Consider the following 23,382-nt stretch of genomic DNA (forward strand, 5'->3'; position numbering starts at 1 on the left):
AAGTACAACACATAACTACAAAACTAAACAATCACACCACACGAGAACAAAATACAAACTATAACGAACATAGAGATACACTCACACAAAAACTATCAATATACACAAACCGTTTAAAACGCTATAGGGAAACTGCAGACAGAAAGCGCCATAACACACAATTTAAACATAACGAAAAACTATTTTACAGATCACTAACACAAAACAGCACTAATGAAAAACTCATTCCACCATCTCTACACTCACTTCAGCAATACTGGTTTGACTTATGGACCAAAGACATTAAACACAATCCACACGCCCCGTGGATTACCACAGAAACCACACGCACTGAATACATTACCCTATGAATAACACAAACATCACTACAACAGACATCATTCAAACTATTAATCACTTACATAACTGGAAAAGTCCAGGCATTGATAACATTCACAACTTTTGGTGGAAATATTTTACCTACACTCACTCTTACCTTGCGCAACAATTTACTGAACTTCTTAATTCACCAGATCGCACTCCTGCATTCTTTACACAAGGTATCACTTACATGCTCCCAAAAGACAACAATACACAAGACCCATCTAAATATAGACCAATTACATGCCTTCCTACAATATACAAAATCCTTACATCATGCATTACAAACAAAATATACCAACACTGTACTGATAACAACATTTTATACGAAGAACAAAAAGGGTGTACCAAGTGTTCCAGAGGCTGTAAAGAGCAACTCATTATAGATTCTGTAATACTTGAACAATCCAGACATAACAAACGAAACATACACACTGCATACATTGATTACAAAAAAGCATTCGATTCAGTACCACACTCTTGGTTACAACAAGTACTCTCAATATACAAAGTCAGCAACAATATTACACAATTCCTCAATTACATAATGTCATGTTGGAACACTACGTTAACACTTACACTAAACGACACAAAACTTATTACTGACCCAATACAAATTAAAAGAGGCATTTTTCAAGGCGATTCTTTAAGTCCGCTTTGGTTTTGTCTTGCTCTTAATCCACTTTCATATTTGTTAAACACTACTAACTTTGGGTACAATATTAAACACAACCACGAAATACATCACAACATTACACACCTGTTTTACATGGACGATCTTAAATTATACTCTTCCACAAGCATAAAACTTAATCACCTTCTACACATTACCGAAACATTCTCACGTGACATACAAATGGACTTTGGAATCGATAAATGTAAAACACAACACATCACAGCTGGTAAAAGACAACTTTTAGATTATGAGCTAGAACAGGGTAATTTAATAAATTCCATGGACGAGAATGAAACTTATAAGTATCTTGGTTTTCAGCAAAATACACATATTAAACATACGAGTATAAAACAAACACTTATCACACAATACCTACAAAGAGTACGCAGTATACTTAAACAAAATTACACGGTAGAAATACAATCAAAGCTATTAACACTTATGCCATACCAGTGCTTACATACTCTTTTGGGATTATACGTTGGACAAATACAGATTTAGAACAAATACAGAGAAACACACGTACACTATTAACAAAACACCATATACATCACCCTCACTCCTCCACTATACGACTTTACCTTCCTCGTTCGGAAGGAGGTAGAGGACTTACAGATATAAAACTATTACACCAAACACAAATACACAATTTACGACAATACTTTTATAACAAATCAGATACTTCAGTCTTACACAAAACAGTAACATATGCAGACAAATCTTACACACCACTTAACCTACACGAAACTAATGTACTCCCACCCACATCCAAACTTACATACATCACAAATAACATACAGACATGGAACCAAAAGCCTTTACATGGACGATTTCCAGGTTGGCCAGGATTGTGTTGACTCTATAGCAACGCACAGTTGGTTGTCTGAATGTGATGTCTTCCCGGAGACTGAGGGTTTCATGTTAGCAATACAAGACCAGGTCATTAACACACGCAACTACAAAAAACACATACATAAAGATAAAACAGTGACAAATGATTCTTGTCGACTTTGTTCACAAACATCAGAAACAATCCAACATATAATATCGGCATGCACACGACTTGCACAAACTGAATACAAACATCGACACGATCAGGTAGCTAAAATCATACATCAAAAATTAGCACTTAAACACAATCTCATAACAGATAAGACACCATACTACAAATACACGCCACAGATCATACTCGAAAACAACACACACAAATTATATTGGGACAGGACACTACTCACAGACAAAACTATCCACAATAATAGACCAGACATTACACTTATAGATAAAACACAAAAATCCATTTGTATTATAGACATTGCCATCCCCAACACTAACAACTTAACTAAAACACATGCAGAAAAACACCGCAAATACACCGATATAGCTATCGAGCTTAAGACGCAATGGAGAATGAAATCTACTGTTATAGTTCCCATTATTCTTAGTGCTACTGGAGTTATACCAAAGACAATACACCACAATTTACAACTATTAGGTTTAGACAAAAACACATACAAACATTTACAAAAAGCAGTCATTATCAACACATGCCATATTGTTCGTAAATTTCTAAACATAACACAAGCTACTACATACAGAAATGATCCACAACGTATACATGTAAACAACAGTACTCGCTCACAACACGGTACACAACATACTGTAATATCTCCACCTCTAACCCAAACAAACACACAAATACAACTTACCGAACAAACAAGCACAACAAATGATACAACATATACTACAATCAGAGATTCACCTCTGAAGCAAACCACATTATCACCACCCATTAGTATTCAACCCAAACGCAAAAGCCTAAACAGCACTTTAGACTCACAACATGACACACAACATACTGTAATATTTCCAAACTTAACTCAACCAACCACACAAACACAACTTCCTGAACAAACAAACGCAATAAATACAAGTAACGCAACACGCACTACAAAGACGCCCTCACCCACACGGCCTAGCACAGCTAAAAAACACAATACTCTTTCTTCTCAGAAACACACCACGTTATCACAAACACAACCCAAACGCAACAACCTTAACAGCACTACAGGCTCACAAAATACTGTAATGTCTCCACCAATAACCCATGCAACAACAGAAATACAACTTCAAGAACAAAGAAACACCATAAATACAAGTAACGCAACATGCACTACAAAGACAGGTCCATCCAATAAAGTTACACGCCCTAGCACAGTTAAAAAACACATAACTCCTTCTTCACAGAAACACACCACATTTTCACAACCCACTCGTATTCAACCGCAACGCAAAAACCTTAACAGAACTACAGGCTCACAACATACTAAAATATCTCCACCAAAAACCCAAGCAACTTCACAAATACAACCTCAAGAACAAAGAAACATCATAAACACAAGTAACGCAACATGTACTACAAAGACAGGTCCATCCAATAAAGTTACACGCCCTAGCACAGTTAAAAAACACAATACTCCTTCTTCTCAGAAACAACCCACTCGTATACAACCGAAACGCAAAAACCTTAACAGCACCACAGGCTCACAAAATACTGCAATATCTCCACCAAAAACCCAAGCAACCTCACAAATACGACCTCAGGAACAAAGAAACACCATAAATACAATTAAAAAACACAAAACTCCTTCTTCACAGAAGCACACCACGTTATCACAACCCACTCGTATTCAACCCAAACGCAAAGCCAAAGAAACACTTACACAATAAACTCCATTTAATAAAATTACAGGAATTATTATAATGATTTTTTTGTTTTGTTTTGTTTTCCTCTTTCCTGATAGCGTTGGCTATTGTGCCCATCAATAGGTATGTTGGTAAGTACGAATTACATACTATCCCTAGATGTCCAATGTACGTGTGTGTTTTTTTTAAGGACCCTACATAACTTCACCAGACACAGACACAGATACTAATCGTTACTTGATTTTAATCCGTGCGATTAGTTAACCAGGCTAGACCTGAGTTCTCACAAGAAACACCGACCATAATAATAATGCCTTTATTGAGCTACACCTTACACGAAAAAAAAAAATTTGTTTTTATTACCAACTACTCACTACTCAAAGGGCGGAGTTCAGATTGTAATAAAAATTATTACTCCCTGCTCTTCCACTCAACCCAAAATTGAAAGTTTAAATGATGATACCATAAAAAAAAAAATAAAAAAACGAAAAACAACGTAACTATACTACCTACTTACAGAAAGAAAAAGAAAGTAACTATACTACAGATGATCTTAAGAAAAGGCGAAGAGAAAAAAAAAGAAACACACATTTGAACTACAGATAACAATTGCAACATCACCTGGCTACTGTGCTTGCTTTTGTTGTATGAACATCTTGCAGTTCCTCTTAAACTGTTTTAAAGAAAGTGATTTGAGATTTAGAGGGAGTGGGTTATAACTCTTGTAGATGTTGTAACTAAAGCATCTTTGAAATAAAGCTGTTTGATGGAGTGGCGGACTTACTAAACCCCTAAATCTCAAATTTAAATTATGTACGTCGGTTCTATAGGTTATTTTATCATGGAGGTACGCCGGTGTCTTATTTAGGATGATAGAATGGTAAAGCACAAGACTATGATGCAGTCTCCTATTTTTCATATTGAGCCAATTTAAATCTTTCAATTTATACGTGATTCTATCATATTTCCTTATGCCGAAAATTAATCGCATACAACCATTCTGCAACTTTTGAATGCGCCGTTCATCATTAGTATCTAGACAAGTATTATAAAGTATATCACAGTAATTCAACTTAGAAAGGACTAGAGATTCACAAAGAAGAGTTTTTATGTTTGTATTTAAAGAGTGTCTAATAGAGTAAATCTTTTTAAGATTGCCGTAGGCTTTTTGGAGACAAATAGAAATATGGTTTTTAAAACGCAATTTATTATCAAGATTAAGACCTAAATTAGTTACAACATCTTTAAAAGTTATCGCTTCATTCCTAATATTAATATTGATTTGAGACATTAGCATTTCCCGCTGATTTGCGCCGCTGAACAATATTGCAATAGATTTGCTTGAATTTAAATGTGGAGAGTGAGATTGAAATGTGTTTTGCAAAGCATCTAGGTCTGCGTTTATGCGTTTACAAGCGTTACCTACATCTGCAGCTGGAAATGAATAGTAGATCTGCGTATCATCAGCATAAGAATGTAATGTGGTATATTGAAGACAATTTACTATGGTGCATGTGTAAATAAGAAACAATAATGGTCCAAGAATGGACCCTTGTGGTACTCCCCGGGTGACATTTTTAAAAGTCGATATTTTACCTGAGATTTTAACTGCTTGTTTCCTGTTGGAAAGATAACTGTCAATCAAGGCTATGGCTCCCGGACTGAAACGTACGTAATGTAAAATAGCTAGAAGCATGGCGTGATCTAACGTATCAAATGCTTTAGAGAGATCTAGCAAAACAAGAATAGTTGCTTTCCCCTGGTCCAGTGCGGAAATTATATCATCTACAATTTTCAAAAGAGCAGTGCAACAACTGTGCATAGATCTGAATCCAGATTGGACATCCGGGATTAATTTATTTAAGGACAAATGAGTTCTAATTTGTTTTTCAATTACTTTTTCTAAGATTTTCGATAAAGTTGGTAGAATACTGATTGGACGAAAATCATTTAGATTAGATGGAGATAATTTCTTAGCTACAGTGATAATATAAGCAAGTTTCCATTGTGCCGGAAATAGCGAATTTCTTAAGCAAAAGTTGATCATGTGTACTATAAACTTAAGTAGATACGGTACACAAAGTTTGATAATTCTTAAATTAATACCATCTACTCCAGTGGCTGTAGATTTCATAGCGTTAATAACCTTAAGCACTTCGTCTTCAGTAGTTGGTTGGAAAATAAGAACAGAACTTGCTGGGTGTTTTGTATTATTTAAGTAAAACTGTAGTTGTAACTGATTGTTAAATTTGCGATTAGGTACAGCATTTAAAAAATGTTCATTAAAGTCGTTAGGGTTTGACAGATCTTCAGGTATTTCCGTTTGTTAGTATATATTTGATAGTATATTTAAATCTGTGGCTGAGGAAGTATACCTATATTAAGATGCTAAAATTTATAAGTTATATACTTATTAACTATAGTAATGGTAAGAACCAAGATAAAGATAACGCGGGCGAATTGCATACCTTATTTCATACCCTCTTCTTATGGAATGTTCCTCGGGATGTCTTGATGGTATATCAATATTTAAAAAAAAAACACAACAGGAAGAACGTGTTTATTGTAAAAAAATGCTTGTAAACGTAATTCTACTATATACGGTATCATATGCGAAGTGTAAGAGTGTTAATCTATACTGGGTGGTCTTAAACGATGACATATGTGATGCAACAATCTAATGGACTCGTGTTTATTTAACAAACTGACAGCAATACGTCACACATTACATACATAGACCTCATTTAAAGATATTTTTCATGTAGGTACCAACAGATAAATTACGTTATTTATAGTTATTTCCGTATTTAATCGATTTTAATTGAACTCACCGGCCGGAATAGATTTATAAACCGATCTACCTAAATTAAATAAATGTAAACATTTTCTTGGAGTTGTTTTAGAAATCTAATGGAAACGAATTTACATGCGGATGTAGAGACGTTTCGCAATTTTGTGATTTCCACAAGGGAAGCGCACCCCATTAATTGACTTAAAATCAGTTTCCTATCGTACCTATAGGTTTAGTGTTTAATTCCTCGAAGCAGATTTTCGCGCTACTTACGTAAACGGTGTATTGTGCTCGATTATCTCTTTGGCAGTTTTCCGGGGGCACCCACATAATAAATGGCGCTAATAAAGTAAATATCTTAATAATTGAGTATCATACTATAGGCGGAGCACTTTGACTTGTCCACATCACCATTGGATGTTCCACATCCTATACTAAGAGAATGACGCGGATTCGGGATTCAATTGGTCGAAACTGGGATGCTGTATCAGGAGTTTCCTGAAAATCTCTGATGGGAAACTTTTAACATTGTATTCTTTTCAAGAATGCTATATTGACTTCAAGTGCATGTGTCTTTCTTACTATATGTTAGAGCTTTTTTTTACAATAACATGCTGGCTAACAATCGATCATCTCGAGTTCCCAAATGTGCGAGATGCAGAAATCATGGTATGATTTCAACGTTGCGAGGGCATAAAAAACAGTGCGTTTATAAAAATTGTAATTGTGCCAAGTGCGGACTTATTAAGGAAAGGCAACGCATCATGGCTGCACAGGTATGTTAAGGTGCATATAATTTCTGAGATGCAGTGCATTCAGCACGACATCCCAATAAATACATTAACACTTATTCATAATGTAATGCGATCATGTGACAGATTGAAGTATTGTGTGATCGATATTCCATTAAGCAAGTATCATGTATCCCATTCGCAAATATTTACTTAGACATTGTTAACAACGTCTGTCTCATTTAAATCATCTGCATGCAAAAGGTTTAAAATAGACTAAAGTGCAATACCGCAAATCTCTACCATACCTGCACATTGGGCTTTTAAGAATTATTCTCAGAAAGTGTTATTCTATATGAGGTTACGAATTATTTCCCAAATGAATTAATTGAATTAGTTATCGTTTGAGTGCCCTACTCTGGTGGCCCTATGCTGGTAGGTAGGTAAATAATGACAATTTCTAATGAAATTGGTCCTTATTCCATTGAAATGTATTGTCCTTTTTTATCGAACTATCTAATCTACCTATAGACATTAGACATCTTGGACAATGGATAATTAGTTCATTGGACGAGGAAGGGAAGATTTCTTGCGGTAACAAAGAGATAAGAGACGTATGTTTGAGAGGGACACGGTCAACTCGCCAAGGGCGACTCGCCATCGCACCACTCGCCACCGTCCGACTAGCCAATGGGACAACTCGCCAACGCGACAACTCGCCAACGGGACAACTCGCCAACGCGACAACTCGCCAACGGGACAACTCGCCACCGCGACAACTCGCCAATGCGACAACTCGCCAACGGACGACTCGCCACTGCGACAACTCGCCAACGAAATATTTTTATCTGTTTAATGTGTCATACAAATGCATCCCACAAATGCAATAGTCAATTTCCCTAATTTTGTAAAAAAAGTTTATCGAAAAATTGTAGTCAATATTTGAATGAAGACCCAACCGCCTATACCTGTTTCTATTACTGCATTTTGATATAACGACATCTTCTGCAAATTATTATTTTTGAACAGAAAATTTGACAATCACATTAAACAGGAAAAAATATTTCGTTGGCGAGTTAACGCAGTGGCGAGTCGTCCGTTGGCGAGTTGTCGCATTGGCGAGTTGTCGCGGTGGTGAGTTGTCCCGTTGGCGAGTTGTCGCGTTGGAGAGTTGTCCCGTTGGCGAGTCAGTCGGTGGCGAGTGGTCCGGTGGCGAGTCGCCCTTGGCGAGTTGACGCGTACCGGTTTGAGAGACGGCTCGTGAAGGCAAAGAAAGCATTAATTAGGTATACAGGGTGGTCCAACGAAAACAAAACAGAGCAAAGAAATTGTTTTTGAAACAAACACAAAGATACACGTCGATTTTGGTTGGAAGGGAGACATCTTTTACTTCAAAATTTACACCCCTGCTGTCAACCCCTTAAATAATTTTAAATTGAACGTTAGGTCGAGTGACACATCATTGGAAAGGGCGCTTAATTTCACACACACCTATGGTTTATTTTTCAAATTTGAGCGAGTCATTTTTAGGATACAGCGTGTCAAATCGCATGATCGCATGATAGCATCTTCAGAATGAATTTTTTAAGTTTTGGGTTTGAAGTCCAAATAGTTTTGAATTTGTTTACTTGCAATCGTTTGTCGGTCGTTTGTTGGCATTTGTGGAACATTGTTTATCGTTTGTTGATTGATAGTATGAATAAATTTTTACAATGTTGAGCGTGAGCTTAGCCCCCAACATTAACATTTTAAGGTTTTACCATTGGAAATGCTTATGTTTAATAAGGGTATGAAGTTATCAGTTTTACGCGCAAGCAGAGAAGACAGCGGTGTCGCATCAAGTGACGATTGTACCGTACTCAACTGTGATCGGTATAGGTAAAAGAAAAGTCGCGGATACTGTCGATATACGGTACTTGCTTAATAGTACGCAATTCTTTGTTAATTCCAATCTAACATGTTCGTACACCTCCTTTAATACGATTACGAGCATGTTATGAAGCTTATGGTTCAGAAAGACTACGTTTGCGACACGAGTGAGCTTGCGAGCGAATGGAGCAAGCGATTTGTGTTTTACATAGGATTGCGAAATCTGTGAATTTTTTTATTTGCAATCGTTTGTTTATTGGCAATGCTTATCCTTTGTTGGTTTTTATAATAAAAAAAATTAATTTTGAAGGTGAAGTTCGCCCCCGATATTGTAATTTCTAAACCTGTTATAATTTGTAATCGTTTGTTGGTAATTGTTCCCTATATGACGTAATAAAAAGTAACCTTTTATAAAATATAGGTATGAGATCATTAATTTTCTGCTAATCTCCTTCTTTTCTTTCCTGCAGGTCGTCAACCTTCCTGTCCTTCTTTTCCTCCTTTCTCCTTGAACAGTTCTCCCGATTACTTCCTGCAACAAACAGTTTTTTTTCTTAGTACGTGTCCAATCCCGTTTATTTTCCTTCACGTTATGATCTTACATCTTTCTTCTGCAATTCTACTTAATACTTCTACATTACTTATCTTATCAGTTCATTTTTCCTCTATCCACATTTCAAAAGCTTCCAACTTTTCTTGGTATCTGTTTATTGCTGTCCACATTTCACTACCGTACGTTAGAACAAACACTCCATACAAAACATCATACCAACCTCTTCCTTTAATTCAATTTCCATCTTATTACATAAAATTATCCTCTTACCATTAAATGCTTGTTTTGTCATCGTTATCTTGGTCTTAAGTTCTCTTTCGCTTTTCCAACCTTCTATATGATCTCTGTACCTAAATACTTATATCTTTCCTCTTCCTCTATCCTCGCCCTTTCTACCTTTACTGTTATGTCTTCCTGCACTCCTACTTTCATAACTTGTGTTTTGTTCATATTCCCAAGTAGCACAGATATGTATAAAATAGATATAAAACTTATATAAAGATATATTATGAATAAGTCTAGGATTTGTATCTGTTTTATACGTTCAAAAAATGTATTTTATTTCTACAAAATATATATTGAAAGATACCTATTTAGTGTTAGTGTAATACATATTAAATACCTATTTTGTTACTCTTTGAGAAGGTATTTAAAAGAAGTCTATAACATATTTTTAATACCTTTAAAATATACATTTGATACTTATTTAACACCTATTTTACATATTTTACAAAAATTTATTTAATATCTAAAAAATATATTTTTTGCATCTTGTTTTGAATAATATACAATACTACAGCAGAAGGAAATTAGGGCTTAAAATTAATTAATGAATAGAGGAATTAACATTTTCTTATCTACATGATCCTCGACATGATCTAAGCCGGAGAGCTTTTGTATTTAATGAGGGTTTAATGTTCGGGTCCCGATAAGAATTGCATATTTTTGTATTTCTATAACAGCAGTTGACCTTGGCAGCATGCCGTTAAAAGAATTTGAAGAGAAAAACAGGTTACGTTTCTCTGATTTGCGTAAACAATTAAGCAAGGGCGGAAGCAGGGAGCGGCTCTTAAGCGTTACCCCCTAAACGGGCTCAGCAGCAAGTTACCGCAAGGGCGCAAGTGCGAGTATACAACCACATTTCTGTTTTACCATTTACTAATCGGTCGTCATTTTGGAAGTTTGCTCTGCAAGTTGAAATAAATAATTTGTTGTGCTTTTTGTGTACCTAATAAGTATGAACAATCAACAGGTAAGTCCCAAATTCGCATGCATTTACCTAAGACTACAATTCTTATTTCCAATTCATGATATCGCTTTCTTGCTTTGATACCTAACATTACATTTTACTCTATTAGCTTTAGCAATACGTATCTACCTAGGTAATTTAGTAAATATATTATGAATGCAGACCTATTAATTATGGAGGTATGAACTTTAGCGTTAGGATTAGTATTTTGTGACTAATATAACCTGGCTTTGTTAATAACAAACTGACCAGCTCTACAGGTAGAATGTTTCGGGGAATATTTCATCATAGTCGACTCTTTCAGATTCTCTTTTAATTATGGATAATAAACGACCGACACAACCATATCATTTATAATCAAAATCAGGGAAATGGAAACGCTTAAAACGTCAAAGCGATAGAAACGACCATACGGAAGATTCGTCTTCATCTAATAGTGAACATAGTGCATGTCGAGGTCCATGTTCTCATTCACCATCCCATTACAGTCAATCTTCTCCTGTTCATGATCTTTTTTCTTCTTCATCAGAAACTGACCCGAGCACATTTGATTCTCTTTCTATGGTACTTTTAAATTATTGTGTATGTTTCTCATAAAATATGTTTTTGGCCTATAAAGTAGGTATGTTGTCACTCCCTAGGAATACAACTCAAATAATATTATTCATTTGTTAGTGTTGGAAGTTAATTCCTGGGTTTTAGACTTTGAAAATCGCATTCTATGAAATTCTTGTTCATGTCTTTTCATAAATGTTGTCTAAGTTTCTAAGTGACTACCCACTACCCAGTACAATAATTTAGTTACTCCATTTTTAGTTCACTTAGTTAATAGGAATACAAATTTATTCATGAATAAAGAAAATTAAAACTTTATTTTTTTTGTTAGATCAAACACCGGTACTGCTCCAGCAGACATCAATGAGGAACTTTCCAAAGTTGAGTAGATTATTTGTAAGTAGAGACGTTAGATATTTAGGGTATTTTTAATATGTATTTTGTATTATCTATTGATTTATTTCCAAAATTGGTAAAAAAAACTTTTAAATACCTATTTGTAATCTACAATATGCGTTTTTTAAATATCTTATGTATATATTTTGTATGTATAGTATATGTATTTTTTTTACTTAAATGTGTACTTCAGACTCATATAATATCTATTTTGTAAATATTTTGTACTTACTTCATATGTATTTTTTAACTTTTAAATATGTTTTTTTGTGTCACCTATATCTATTTTGTGAATATCTTTTATGTATATTATACATATTTTGTTACTATTTTACATCTATTTTTTTTCAATTAATAGAATATTTAGTGTTACGAAAATATGTATTTTACTTGAATTTAATAGTTTTTAAATATATGTTTGAACTGAATTAAATATGTTTTTAATAGAAGAAAAATATTATATTAATAGGAGAAAAAAGTTTCCTCAGAATGTATTTAATACATTCTTTATACATTTTATGGCTCATATTTAATATCTATTATATATAAGTTTGTGCTACTTGGGTTAATGCTTAAGCCTAGGCTTAAGCCATACTCTGTTTTCATATCATCTATCTTTATTAACAATATCTCAAGTTCTTATTCACTCAGCGCATCCTTTTCTGGTTCACAAATCATTTGTTCCTAACAATCATTTCTTTGCAAAAGTCAATCAACTCATCTGCAACTTTCCACAAATAAATTAATATTTCGGACGAGAATACGCACGTATAGGGCCAAGTACAAGTGAAACATTTAAGGCAATTCTTACCTCGAATAAAATTAATGTTGTTGTAGAAGAGAGCTGAGTTCTCGTAGAAATTGAAATCAATCAAAAGAAAACTTCCCAAGCCACAGAGCTCTGTATATAATTAGTTTTATTTATTTATTTATTTATTTATTTATTTATTTATTTATTTATTTATTTATTTATTTATTTATTTATTTATTTATTTATTTATTTATTTAGTAGTAGACGGCAGAATGCTCGAAAGGACCACGACGGACCGACAGACCGATCGACATCATCGAGATTTTGTTTGATTAGGATTCCTGGTGCTTCAAAACGTGTATTTCCGTAAAAAAATTGGGGGTAGTAAAAAATCTTAAATTACTGTCAGTTTTTTAAGAATCCAAATAGTCTGGTCGTGAAAAGTATGCGATATTCAGGCACGTAAACACGCCGTCAGCTTTTACACGATATTTTTACCTTCGCGAAACAGCTAGTTTTTAAGTTGATTCCAGTATTTAAAGGAAACCCTACTTCCACTATAAAATAATTTCCTTTTTCAGGATTTTCAAAAACACCGCCAATCACAACAATACGTGATAACGCCAGCTTCGAAGAAACGCATCCCCATTCCCCACTCACGCCGAAATATCGCGCAATTTGTAAAATACCTGCATCTTCTAAGAGCGATAAGAACACGTGCGTTAATTTCGTCCGATAAAAACTCCTTGACGCAAAACAATCAGATAAAACCTTTTATGAAAAGTACGCAAACTCGACCAGATGTGTGTAACTTAAAGCATCTTATCTAAATTGAATGAATTACAGTAGCAATAAAATTCATACAAGCAAATAATACGCAATTACAAACAATTCTGAAAGGAAAAATAACACTGCGTCACAAATTCAAGTAAAATAAACCAACTCTCTGCTTATTCGTAAATAATGCCGCAGATTTACGCTTAATAAATTGAAATACTCTCATATACAGGGTTTTAGTGTTTAGGCCGAAATAGCGTCTACATGACATTACATTACATAACAACATATATACAGTCGATCGTTCTCCTCTCTTTTCTGAATCTCGTTTGTGTTTCTTCCAACATCTTCTTCTCTTCCATTTCTTTTTCTTTCTTTTATTCGGTACCGTAAACTCTATACGCCGCCACAGGAATCATTATCATAATTCCTCTATAATTTATAATCACCTCTTTTGAATATCGGCACCCCTTGCTTTCATTCTTCAGGTAAACACTCTCTTTTCCATATCTTGTTTACTAGATTCCTCATCCTTTCCTTGACCCTGTGGCGAAAATCCAAGTCTCATTTACTGTTTCGTCTCTCCCTGCCTTTTTCCTCTCTTTAACCTTGTTAATTGCAGCTCTTCCCCCTTGTTATCCCATCTCCTTCAATCTCCCGATTTCCTACCTATTCTATAGCCTCCTCTTTTTCTGCTTTCATTGCTTATTCCATTCCTCTAAATATATTTCCCTCCTACTTCTATTTTTCTTTCTCACCTGTTTATCACCTTCAAAGAATCCTTCTCTGTCCTTATTTCTCTGATTTGATCTTCTTATTCCAATTCCTATTCCTATTCTTTCTTCCTATTCTTTCTGTCTTTTTTCTTTACATTTTCTTTTGTAATTTTTTCTGTTCTTTTCCCTCTTTCTCCTCTATTTCCCCTCTTCTTTCTCTCTCCATCATTTCTATATATCTGTTTCTCTCTTCTGTACACTATGTCCCCCCACTCTTTTCTTTTTTCTTTCCTCTCCCCTTCACATATTTGTTTCCACGTTATCGCTTTTTTAATACTCTCTTTCATATTATTCCATCCATCTTCTGTACTCCCTCCTATTTCTTCTCCTTGTTCCTCTAGTCTGCTTCTATATACTCTCACAGCGTCTCAGTTCAACCACAGTGTAGTTAATCTGTGGTTCAATGATCCGAAACGTATCTATCCTCTTATGAAAATATATTTATTTTGTAACTAACTGTCAGATAAGTTTAATTGCACCATGAAAGATCCTTAAATGAAAAATGAATCCATATGGACCAATCTGAACTTTTAATATTGTACTTTATCTTTACAGGTTGCACTAAAAAGGCAGCAAGCGGCAGAGGACGCAATTGCATTGCACTTGGCTTCGGCCGAAAGCGGCACAACTTACGAATATTTGCCGCCCGGTCGCATTTTCGGCATGCAAGTAACGTCGCCCGAAACCGAACTTCTGGAAGAAGAGAAACCAGCGACCTCGCCTGAAGATAACACCGCTACCGATGAAGTCGTTGTCAGTTCCGCATCGATAGAGATGCTCGGCAAACTGTTCCCGAACAAAAAACGAGCAGTCTTAGAATTGGTTCTACGTAGATGTAACCATGATCTCTTGAAAGCGATCGAACATTTTAACATTAATCACAACCATACAAAACCGGAGCTGGAGCTTGATGATGTTAAAAAAGACGAGTATAATTCAGCATTTAAACCTGTACATACCGGTATTAAGGCTGGGAAAGCATTTGGAGGAAGTCACCAGAGTGGCATGCCGCTGCTAACTGGTAGTAAAGTGTTTATGCACAGCCTATACCCATTCTTGCCATTTTTTAATACTCAGCCAGTACTACCCAGTCCAGTATACGTACCTGGATTTTGTGAGTGTGAACAATGTAAACATGGTGTGTATGCGAGGATTGAGCCACGTTTGTAAACGGTATTAATTGGAAAGGGTGTCCAATGCTTGTAGTTAGATGTTATAAATCAATATGCGCTATCTATGCTTACAGTTTTCGAGATGTTCTGCGTCACCATTTTGCATTGTTTTACATTATATCTATTGATTTTCGGATACCAAAAGATGATAAGAGAGTGGGTATGGTATATTACCACCACTAACAAGTGATGACGCAGGTGCATTTACTGATGTATTCTTTGATGTTACTAAATTAGTGCTAACTATTGTTATTAGGTACATGTTTTAGTGATAAGCGAAATCTTGATTTATTAATAAATCGTATTTTAGGATTCCAAAATTGTTAAGTTTAATTTAGGGCAACACCTTTTATTCAAAACCGTCATAGTATTCTTGAAAAGAACAATGTTAGGTAATTCTTGAAATTATTGTGGTTTAATGTACCTACGTACTGTCGGCAATTAAGCAGTATTAAGAACCTACTCACAACCGTAAGACTCCGATTTTGAATTGCAACACGTTGTGTGACCATTCTAACCGACATCTCCATGATGAGACTATACTCGTACGTAGACATTTGTTAACACAGAATTAACACACCTGAAACAATTCTTGAAACTTGAAACTTGAAACTTTGACATATGCCTGGCGTCGCCGCCTCTCCCAGGATTTAGTCAACTGTCGTGAGGATGCGTCCCTGGTAGACACTATCAGGGACGTTTCTCCACTACTTTGTTGCCATCGCGCTGGGCCGCGACATATGCCAAACAATGTGGTGGATTTTGTGGATTGGGGGGGTTGTGGGGGGGCGGCTAACTGGGTGTTATCCGACCCGAACGGGTACGGCCACAGCTTCGCCACTGGTATTCTGCCTTAGAGGGAACTCTGCTTTCTAGTGATAGCTTCTTCTCCGGGCGTTCATTGGCTTCCGATGTTCCTATCCTTTGGTCTCGTTCCCTTCCCTGTTTTCCCTCGTGTTAGGCTCTTTTTATTGTTGTCCTCTCCCCGCATTACTTTCTGTCCCCTTTTCCTCCTCCCCTTAGCTCCTTGTCCTTGTGGCTGATTCTTCCTCCACCTTCAGTATTCTTCTGCTTTCTTTCTTCCTTTGATGTTTGTCTCTGCTATTCTCTTCCCATCTTCCCATGGTAATCCCCGAGACCTCTACTGTTTGGTTTATGGTGGTGTTCCATGTTTGGCAGGGTCGGCCTACCTTCCATTCCGAGGCACATAGAATCTTGGCAGCCCGGATGATATGGTCTTTATTCCTCCTGTTGGTATGTCCCTAGTATCTCATCTGCCTCATCTTCAGTCTCCTGGCAATCGTCTTTTCCTCTAATAGTTCTCTTCTCTGCTTTCTTGTGAGGTTGCTGTTTTCTTCAGTATCCTGAGTGCCTTCCACTCCGGCCTCCTCAATGTTCGTCTGTTGCTCTTTGTTGGCGCTGAAGTGTTAATTCCGTATAAGATTGTCGGTGCTACGATCGTGTTGTAAATCATCATTTCAAGCTGTCCGGTATTTTCTTCGCTCGTATGAAGTTCCAGATTCCGTGTGTGATTCTGAATGCGTTGGTTATTCTGTCTTGCACTGCGTTGTGCCTGCTGAGGGTGCTGTTTATGTACGTTCCCAGATATTTGATCTTGTGCTTCATGGTTATCCCCTTCCCGGCTATGGTCTTCTCTCCTTCTTTGTACTGGGGGTGTTGTTTGCTGGCACTCTTGTCATCATGTAGCTCTTTTCGTTGTATATTTGTAGGTCCACCCTTTCCGAGTGCCTGGTATCCCGATGGCCTGGACGAATTATCCGCGATTACGAGTAGATCGTCCGCGTACGACGGTAATGTCGGTAGTTGTAATTGGTCGCCTATGCTAAGGTTCCTCGCCACCATCCTTGTTTGTTCTATAGCGTGGTCAAGTGCTATCGCGAAGAGCCTTGGGGAAACGGATATCCTTGTTTGATCCCCCTGGTTTTCTTTTGGTGTTCGGTTTTCTTCCAAAACCATTGTATACTAGTATACTCCCTTTGCCACGCGTGTATGGTTCTGTTGATTATGAATTTGGGTAGTCCCAGCATCGCCCACGCTGTCATTGGTATATATTTTCTGTTTCCCCCTTGTTTCCTCCTTTTATATTTTCTGATGTGCCTATACCATTACATTTCCGTATTCCTCTCCATTGGTCTGAGTTTGGTGATGTTCTCCGCGAACTCGGCGAATTCCTTGGTTTCGTGTTGCTCATAGGCTCTGTTTTCTTCTTCCTTGGCTTCCCTTAGCTTCTTCTTTGTTTCAGGTTAGTGTGGGTTTTGGCCCACTTTCTGTTCGGTCACATGGGCGGTTTCTGTTTCCCTAGTGTTTTCCTTGTTGCTTCTTTGATCGTTTCGCCGAACTTTTTTCATATGGTACCCCATCCCCTTTTTGCTTCTAATCTTTTACCACTGCTTTCTGTACTCCTTTCTTTTCTTCTCCCCTTCACATTCCACCCTTCGGTTTCCCCGTTGTGCTCCTTGTCCTTTCCTTCCTGTTCTCTTCTTCCCCTCCCCTCTCTTTACTTTCCCCTTTACCATTTTGTGGTCCTATCCTACTGTTTTTTGCCCATATGTCTGCTGTGTTCGTGACGCTTATTTTACTTTGATTACATGTTACCATTTTGGACTTGCCGAATATGTTTTCTACCCTCAGTCCATGTAGGTGTACCATGTTCGTAAAGGTCGCTGCGTTCCCTTCCTCCTATTCACTTCCGTCCAGTCTGCCTAGTTGTGCATTGAAGTCGCCTAGTATGATACCCCGGTTCTTTTCGCACTTTTTTTTGTTGTTTCACTTCGATTTCTGAGTTCCGCCTGCCCTCTTTTGTCCGAGGGGATGTGGCATCCTATGATTGTTAGTCTTCTTATTTTCATCTTGATTTGGGCCATGGATATACTCTTGCTTTTCCTTCAAATTTCTCCACCTCAATGCACGCTTCTTGATTACGATTTCCGCAACCCTGCTGGTTCTCTCCTTCTTCCCTCCACGTATCCGTCTACGTCTCCTATCAATTGTGGGTAGAAATCTTCCAGGTTTTCCATGATGTATGCGCTGATTTCTTTTTTAATCATTTGGTTAATTTCCTGTGAGGCACTGATGTCACTGGCAGTCGCCTCAGTTGGTGCGCAATCGCTCCAAACAGGCAGTCCCCATCCTTATTTATACTGATGCATTCTAGGATGTATTCTTTTGATGATCGCACTTCTATTTGATCGCTGTTACGAGTACTTGTCTTTAAGGTCTTAATCCTGGTTTGGGTGGTGGGTGCTGTTTAGTGATCGCTAAAAGAGATACCTAGGAGAGATAATTTAGTTAAGTTAATTGTTAAGTCACCGAGACGTGCCCCTTCAGTCTATCTTTGACCGCCCCGTATATTCTATTGTGTCTGGGAGACTCTAAACTAAAGGTACTAACGAAAGTAAAAAGCGCAAAAAACAGGAAAAAAAAGCCGCTGTAATTTGGTAAGAAAGGTTTCCTTTTTTTGTCAATCATGCCTATTAGACCGAAATTTGAGAGCTTAAATATTGTAATTTATGGCTTAGTTTCTTTATATGTCTCCGGTTGACAAGTTTATATTTCCTTTCCCAAGGGTCAATTTGTTCCACCCCGATTCGAAGTAGGTATATTCAATGTAGCTCCCAGTGACTTGCGCCTCTCTATTCTATCTTTTTCCCCTTTGTTCACTTTTAAATTTTTTAATTAAATTTAGCCTTAATTCTAAGTAAGTAAGTGAGTAAGTAAGAAAGTAAGCACTTATCTTAACTTTACGCCCTTTTTTGTCCTGTTGATTGGAGGTTCCTGCCCTGTCTTCTCACGATTTAATTAGTCTCGCGCGTTATTAATCTTGAGATTAAACTTAAAACTGTAAAAATTCGTAAAATCTCAATCACTGAACCGATTTCGATGAAATAAGCACTAAACAATTACAAATTTTGTAATGCACGAGATAATACATTTTTAAAGCTATACAAACACAAAAAACCACTAAAAAGGCCGGAGCTCGCTCCAATTAACACACCTGAAACAATTCTTAGGACACAAATGTTTATAGTTTACTTTCCTGCACTGTATCTCTAAAATACCGCCAGTAGTACTTTACTTGAGTGACACGTGATCGAAAGTCTAAAGCTTGAAGTACAGTACGGAGGAAACGCAAAATAAAACACTGTAATATACAAAAACAGGTTAAAAGTAACTTGCAAAACATGGAACTGGTTGTGATACAGGCAGGTCACAAAAGAAGGTAGCTGTACAACAGATAATTCGTATATGTTGCAGTAAAACCCTTTACTAAAAGAAACTAGACCTTGAAAGAATAATTCAATATATAAATCGCGGAACATGTGGAAATTGGTGAATCGCCACTTATACCGCACATGGATTGTAAACCGAAGAGTTTTTCTTAGCAAAGTCCACCCCTGGGACTTGTAACTTGTCCCTCGTACGGGATATGTTAGCCTACAGTTGAGATTCAAGACCCAAGCATAGCTTGGATGTCGTAACTAGTTTGGTTGCAGTATTTCCCGTTCACGTGATCGTCTTCACGGCGAAAAGTGTTAGTTAACAAGGAACGACTCAGTACACACAATCAATTCCATAATTTTTAGGTACAAATTTAAACAAATGATAAAAAATAAAATTAAACTTTGATCAAGACTATGTAATCAAAACAAAATCATACATTGAGCAAATATTTACCACCAAAAATTATAACGGTTTCAAACAAAACAGCATTTTCCATACATAACAACTCAAACCAAGATGGCTGTAACGTAAGAAGTCTTCAGACGATGCAGACAGCTTCCCCTTTCAAAAAACCGTGCAGTTGCCAGCTCCAAAAATGTGTGCATCTTCACAAGCAACGGTGGAACCTCTCAATCTTTCGATTCAAATCATTTCCAAAGCAATTTGCGTTTTAGGTAGAATCATTCTAGAGAAACTTCATCAATTAAATAAATAAACTATTATTAATATCGCAGAACAGTGTCCGTTTTACGGTTGTGCATTTTTCAAAGACCGCATTTAACGGATTTAACTCTCTTTTCTTTATTTTATAAAATAAAATATAAAAAAATTTGTGATTTGGACGATAATACCATTTTCGATGATAGTGTAACGGAAACGCTCCAGACATGACGTCGCCTTTGGCGCTCTGGAATTTTCTACGCGCGCGATAGTGGGATTTGTATAGGAATATTCCGGTAATTACGCGAGTGTTCTGGACTTACATTGCTTGCGTGTATAAATGGTTGCGGACCGAACATCGCAGGAGTTTTACTACCGAACGAGATCGAGTACGTGTGAAACATCGAGCACGGAAATATAAATTGCGAAGTGTGTGATATAAATAGGCGATATAAATTGTACGGTTTTTATAGTGTTTTAGTTTTGTTTAATAAATATTGATATAAATCGAACCCGAATTTATAAATAACGTTACAATAGGTCATCTGATTAAAAACTTAGGAAATCGTCCATTTCTCTGTTTTGAAGTGTACCTGCGCTTAATCCCTATGTATTAAATTTCATTTAAATGCTTCAGTAAATAAGGAAGTTGGCATTGCGCATAACCAAATTTTGCAACTGGTGTTAGATTTGTTTTTATGCCAAATGCCTATGTATAAAATTTCATTTAAATGCCTTCATAAATAAGAAAGTTGGCATTGCGCATGCGCATAACAACATTTTGAATATGTCGTCAATTTTACTTATATTCGTAGTGTTTACATATAAAGTTTCATTTAAATATCTTAAAGTTAGCATCCCGCATGCGTTAAACCAAATTTTTGACACGGTGCTTGCGCAAAACCAAAAAATATGTGTATGCACGGAATCCTTCGACCAAGCCCTTTCAAATGAGTCCTATATCGGCAAAATCGGTTCAGTGGTTTAGAAGGAGTACGCGTGACGGACAGACGGACGAACGGACGTCAAAGTGCAGCCAATAGCGATTTTTCACTTTGAGGAAAATACGCTAAAAATGAGATATATTCTAGCGCGTCAGATATTTAGAGCGATGTATGTATAATTTATGACACGACCGCGTATGATCTCAATCAACTGACTGATTTGTTCCACTTTGGCGTGTGGAAATCGGCAGATTATATTCCTTCTGTTATTCTTGAATAATTTCCTTCGAAATAAAAAAATTTCACTCCTTCCCTTCCCACTGCCTCACGTCACGCTCAAATCGTCAGATTATTGAAATGCACACTTTTCAACACGTAGTCAACCCACCTTACTTTAATCTAGCACGCTCAAGTAAATTCAAGAATCCCCTATTGGGTTTCTCCACTATAGTTATTGCAAATTGGTCACCCAATAAATAAATAAAGCACGAGCTATCCTTATGTTCACTTAAAAATCACGTCACCTCAACTGGCGAGTGTCTGAAACCGGAACCCAAATCTCAGAAAGTACACAGACGAATTTAATGAAACTTGGTATATGGATTAGTAATAACCTAAAACTAATTCCAAACGAATTAGGAACTCAGGGTAAACTGCCAGTGGTAGGGTCAAATCCTCGCCTGGGACGGACGTTCAATGCTAGTGGTTTTATATTACAGCGTTATTACCAATTATGTTCCCGATTTCGACTGAAAACATTACTAGATTAATGTGTTTTAAGACCACTTTAGTTGGTACCACTGGTAAGCAAAACCTCATAAAGTTGTGTTCACGTTGGTCTGGGTAGGTATCAGTTCTTTGTTAAGACAGTTATTGCCAGTGTTGTGTAATGGTCCAAATGATGACTGCCTCTTGAACTGACCTCCAAGATCTTCGGATACCAAACCCTGAGATTTTTTTCTTGTGGGACACATCAAAGATAAAGCTCCATTACCAGTAAGCATACCTGAAATCTTAGCAACGGCCTACTAATACCATCGAAACAATCGATCAAGGCACTCTTTGGGCAACAGCATGTTTATAGGCATCTGTCGTAGAACAAGGGGTTACCATATCGATAATTTATAATTCTGAGTTTTCTTAAAATGTAACCATCTTATTTCTTTGCATAATAAATAAAACTAATGACGTACCCTTGAAATCCTAAACATAATTTGTAATAACCCTGTATATATGAGTAGAATAAGAACACGGCTGAAGTATTTATTTTTTCTTCAGCAATCGATTTCGGGGTTACATCTCCATCATCAGGCTTAGCGTCGAAGTTATAATATGATGCATGAAACGTAAGATGGTGGTGACCAAATAAATATCTTGTTTGAGATGGAATTCCTCAAATCATACAACACAGCAATATATTAAATATAAGTAAATTAAAATTTGGGCACCACATGTTAAAGTTATACTTATTGTAGGTTAGTGTGGGGATGTAACCCCGAAATCGATACTAAAGAAAAAATAAATACTTCAGCCGTGTTCTTATTCTGCGCATATAACTGACTGAACGACTGACATGGAGTCATAAATTTAAACCCTGTATATATTATGTAACGGGAACTTGCTAATGTGTTTAAAATTTTTTTCAATTTTATTTGGGTTGTATTGACCATATAAAATTTCATATGTATCTCTTCGTGCGAATAGTGATCGCGATTAAGGTGATCAACGCCAACCAAGCGGGATTGGAAAGCGCGAGTTACGAGAAAATAGACGCGAGCCGTCAATTTTGCGTTGGTTCCATGTCGGAATTTCAGTACGATTATACATAAGAATACGACAATTTTTTTAGCGCAAAACAGCGAAGTTAAGAGACGCGCATCGGTCGCCCTAGCGTACAGGTCTGGCGAAAATTTCCATCGCGAAAGAAGCGAGGCTCTAAGAAAAGCAATGACAGTCCAGCCGAAAGATTACAGAGACGTTTGCTGTCTGAAGATGAAATACAACGAATGATATTTTGTGAAGTCTGGATAGACAACCTGGTGACGTTAATCTCACCAATAGCATTTGCTGGATCCGCAAAACCCAAAGATATGACAATGTCGTTTGAGATTTGTCACTTGCGATAAAAAGTAAACTGCAGTTATACGTTATACTTACAATAAAATACATGAAAACAT

At 36.7% G+C, this 23,382-nt stretch overlaps 1 protein-coding gene and 1 long non-coding RNA gene across 3 annotated transcripts; both read left to right on the plus strand.

The window, feature by feature from the left end:
- Positions 1 to 7,141: 7,141 nt before the first annotated feature.
- Positions 7,142 to 15,597, plus strand: LOC116175327. Its single transcript, XM_031493398.1, has 2 exons — positions 7,142 to 7,306; positions 14,743 to 15,597. The coding sequence occupies exons 1-2, from the start codon at positions 7,142 to 7,144 to the stop codon at positions 15,355 to 15,357; spliced, it is 780 nt and encodes a 259-aa protein (XP_031349258.1). The 3' UTR covers positions 15,358 to 15,597.
- LOC116175328 lies at positions 10,896 to 11,951 on the plus strand. Of its 2 annotated transcripts, none has more exons than XR_004146285.1 (2): positions 10,896 to 10,935; positions 11,819 to 11,951. It is a non-coding gene; the product is annotated as an uncharacterized LOC116175328 (long non-coding RNA). The 2 variants fall into 2 exon arrangements; XR_004146286.1 differs by having other exon boundaries at positions 10,898 to 10,935; positions 11,237 to 11,951.
- Positions 15,598 to 23,382: the final 7,785 nt, after the last annotated feature.

This window comes from Photinus pyralis, unplaced genomic scaffold (genome assembly GCF_008802855.1).
Source record: "Photinus pyralis isolate 1611_PpyrPB1 unplaced genomic scaffold, Ppyr1.3 Ppyr1.4_LG7, whole genome shotgun sequence".
Classification (NCBI taxonomy): Eukaryota; Metazoa; Arthropoda; class Insecta; order Coleoptera; family Lampyridae; genus Photinus; species Photinus pyralis.

Coding starts and splice junctions, on each gene's coding strand:
- LOC116175327 (XM_031493398.1), top strand. CDS start 7,142: ATGCTGGCTAACAATCGATCATCTCGAGTTCCCAAATGTGCGAGATGC. Junction 7,307..14,742: donor AACGCATCATGGCTGCACAG/GTATGTTAAGGT, acceptor TTATCTTTACAG/GTTGCACTAAAAAGGCAGCA.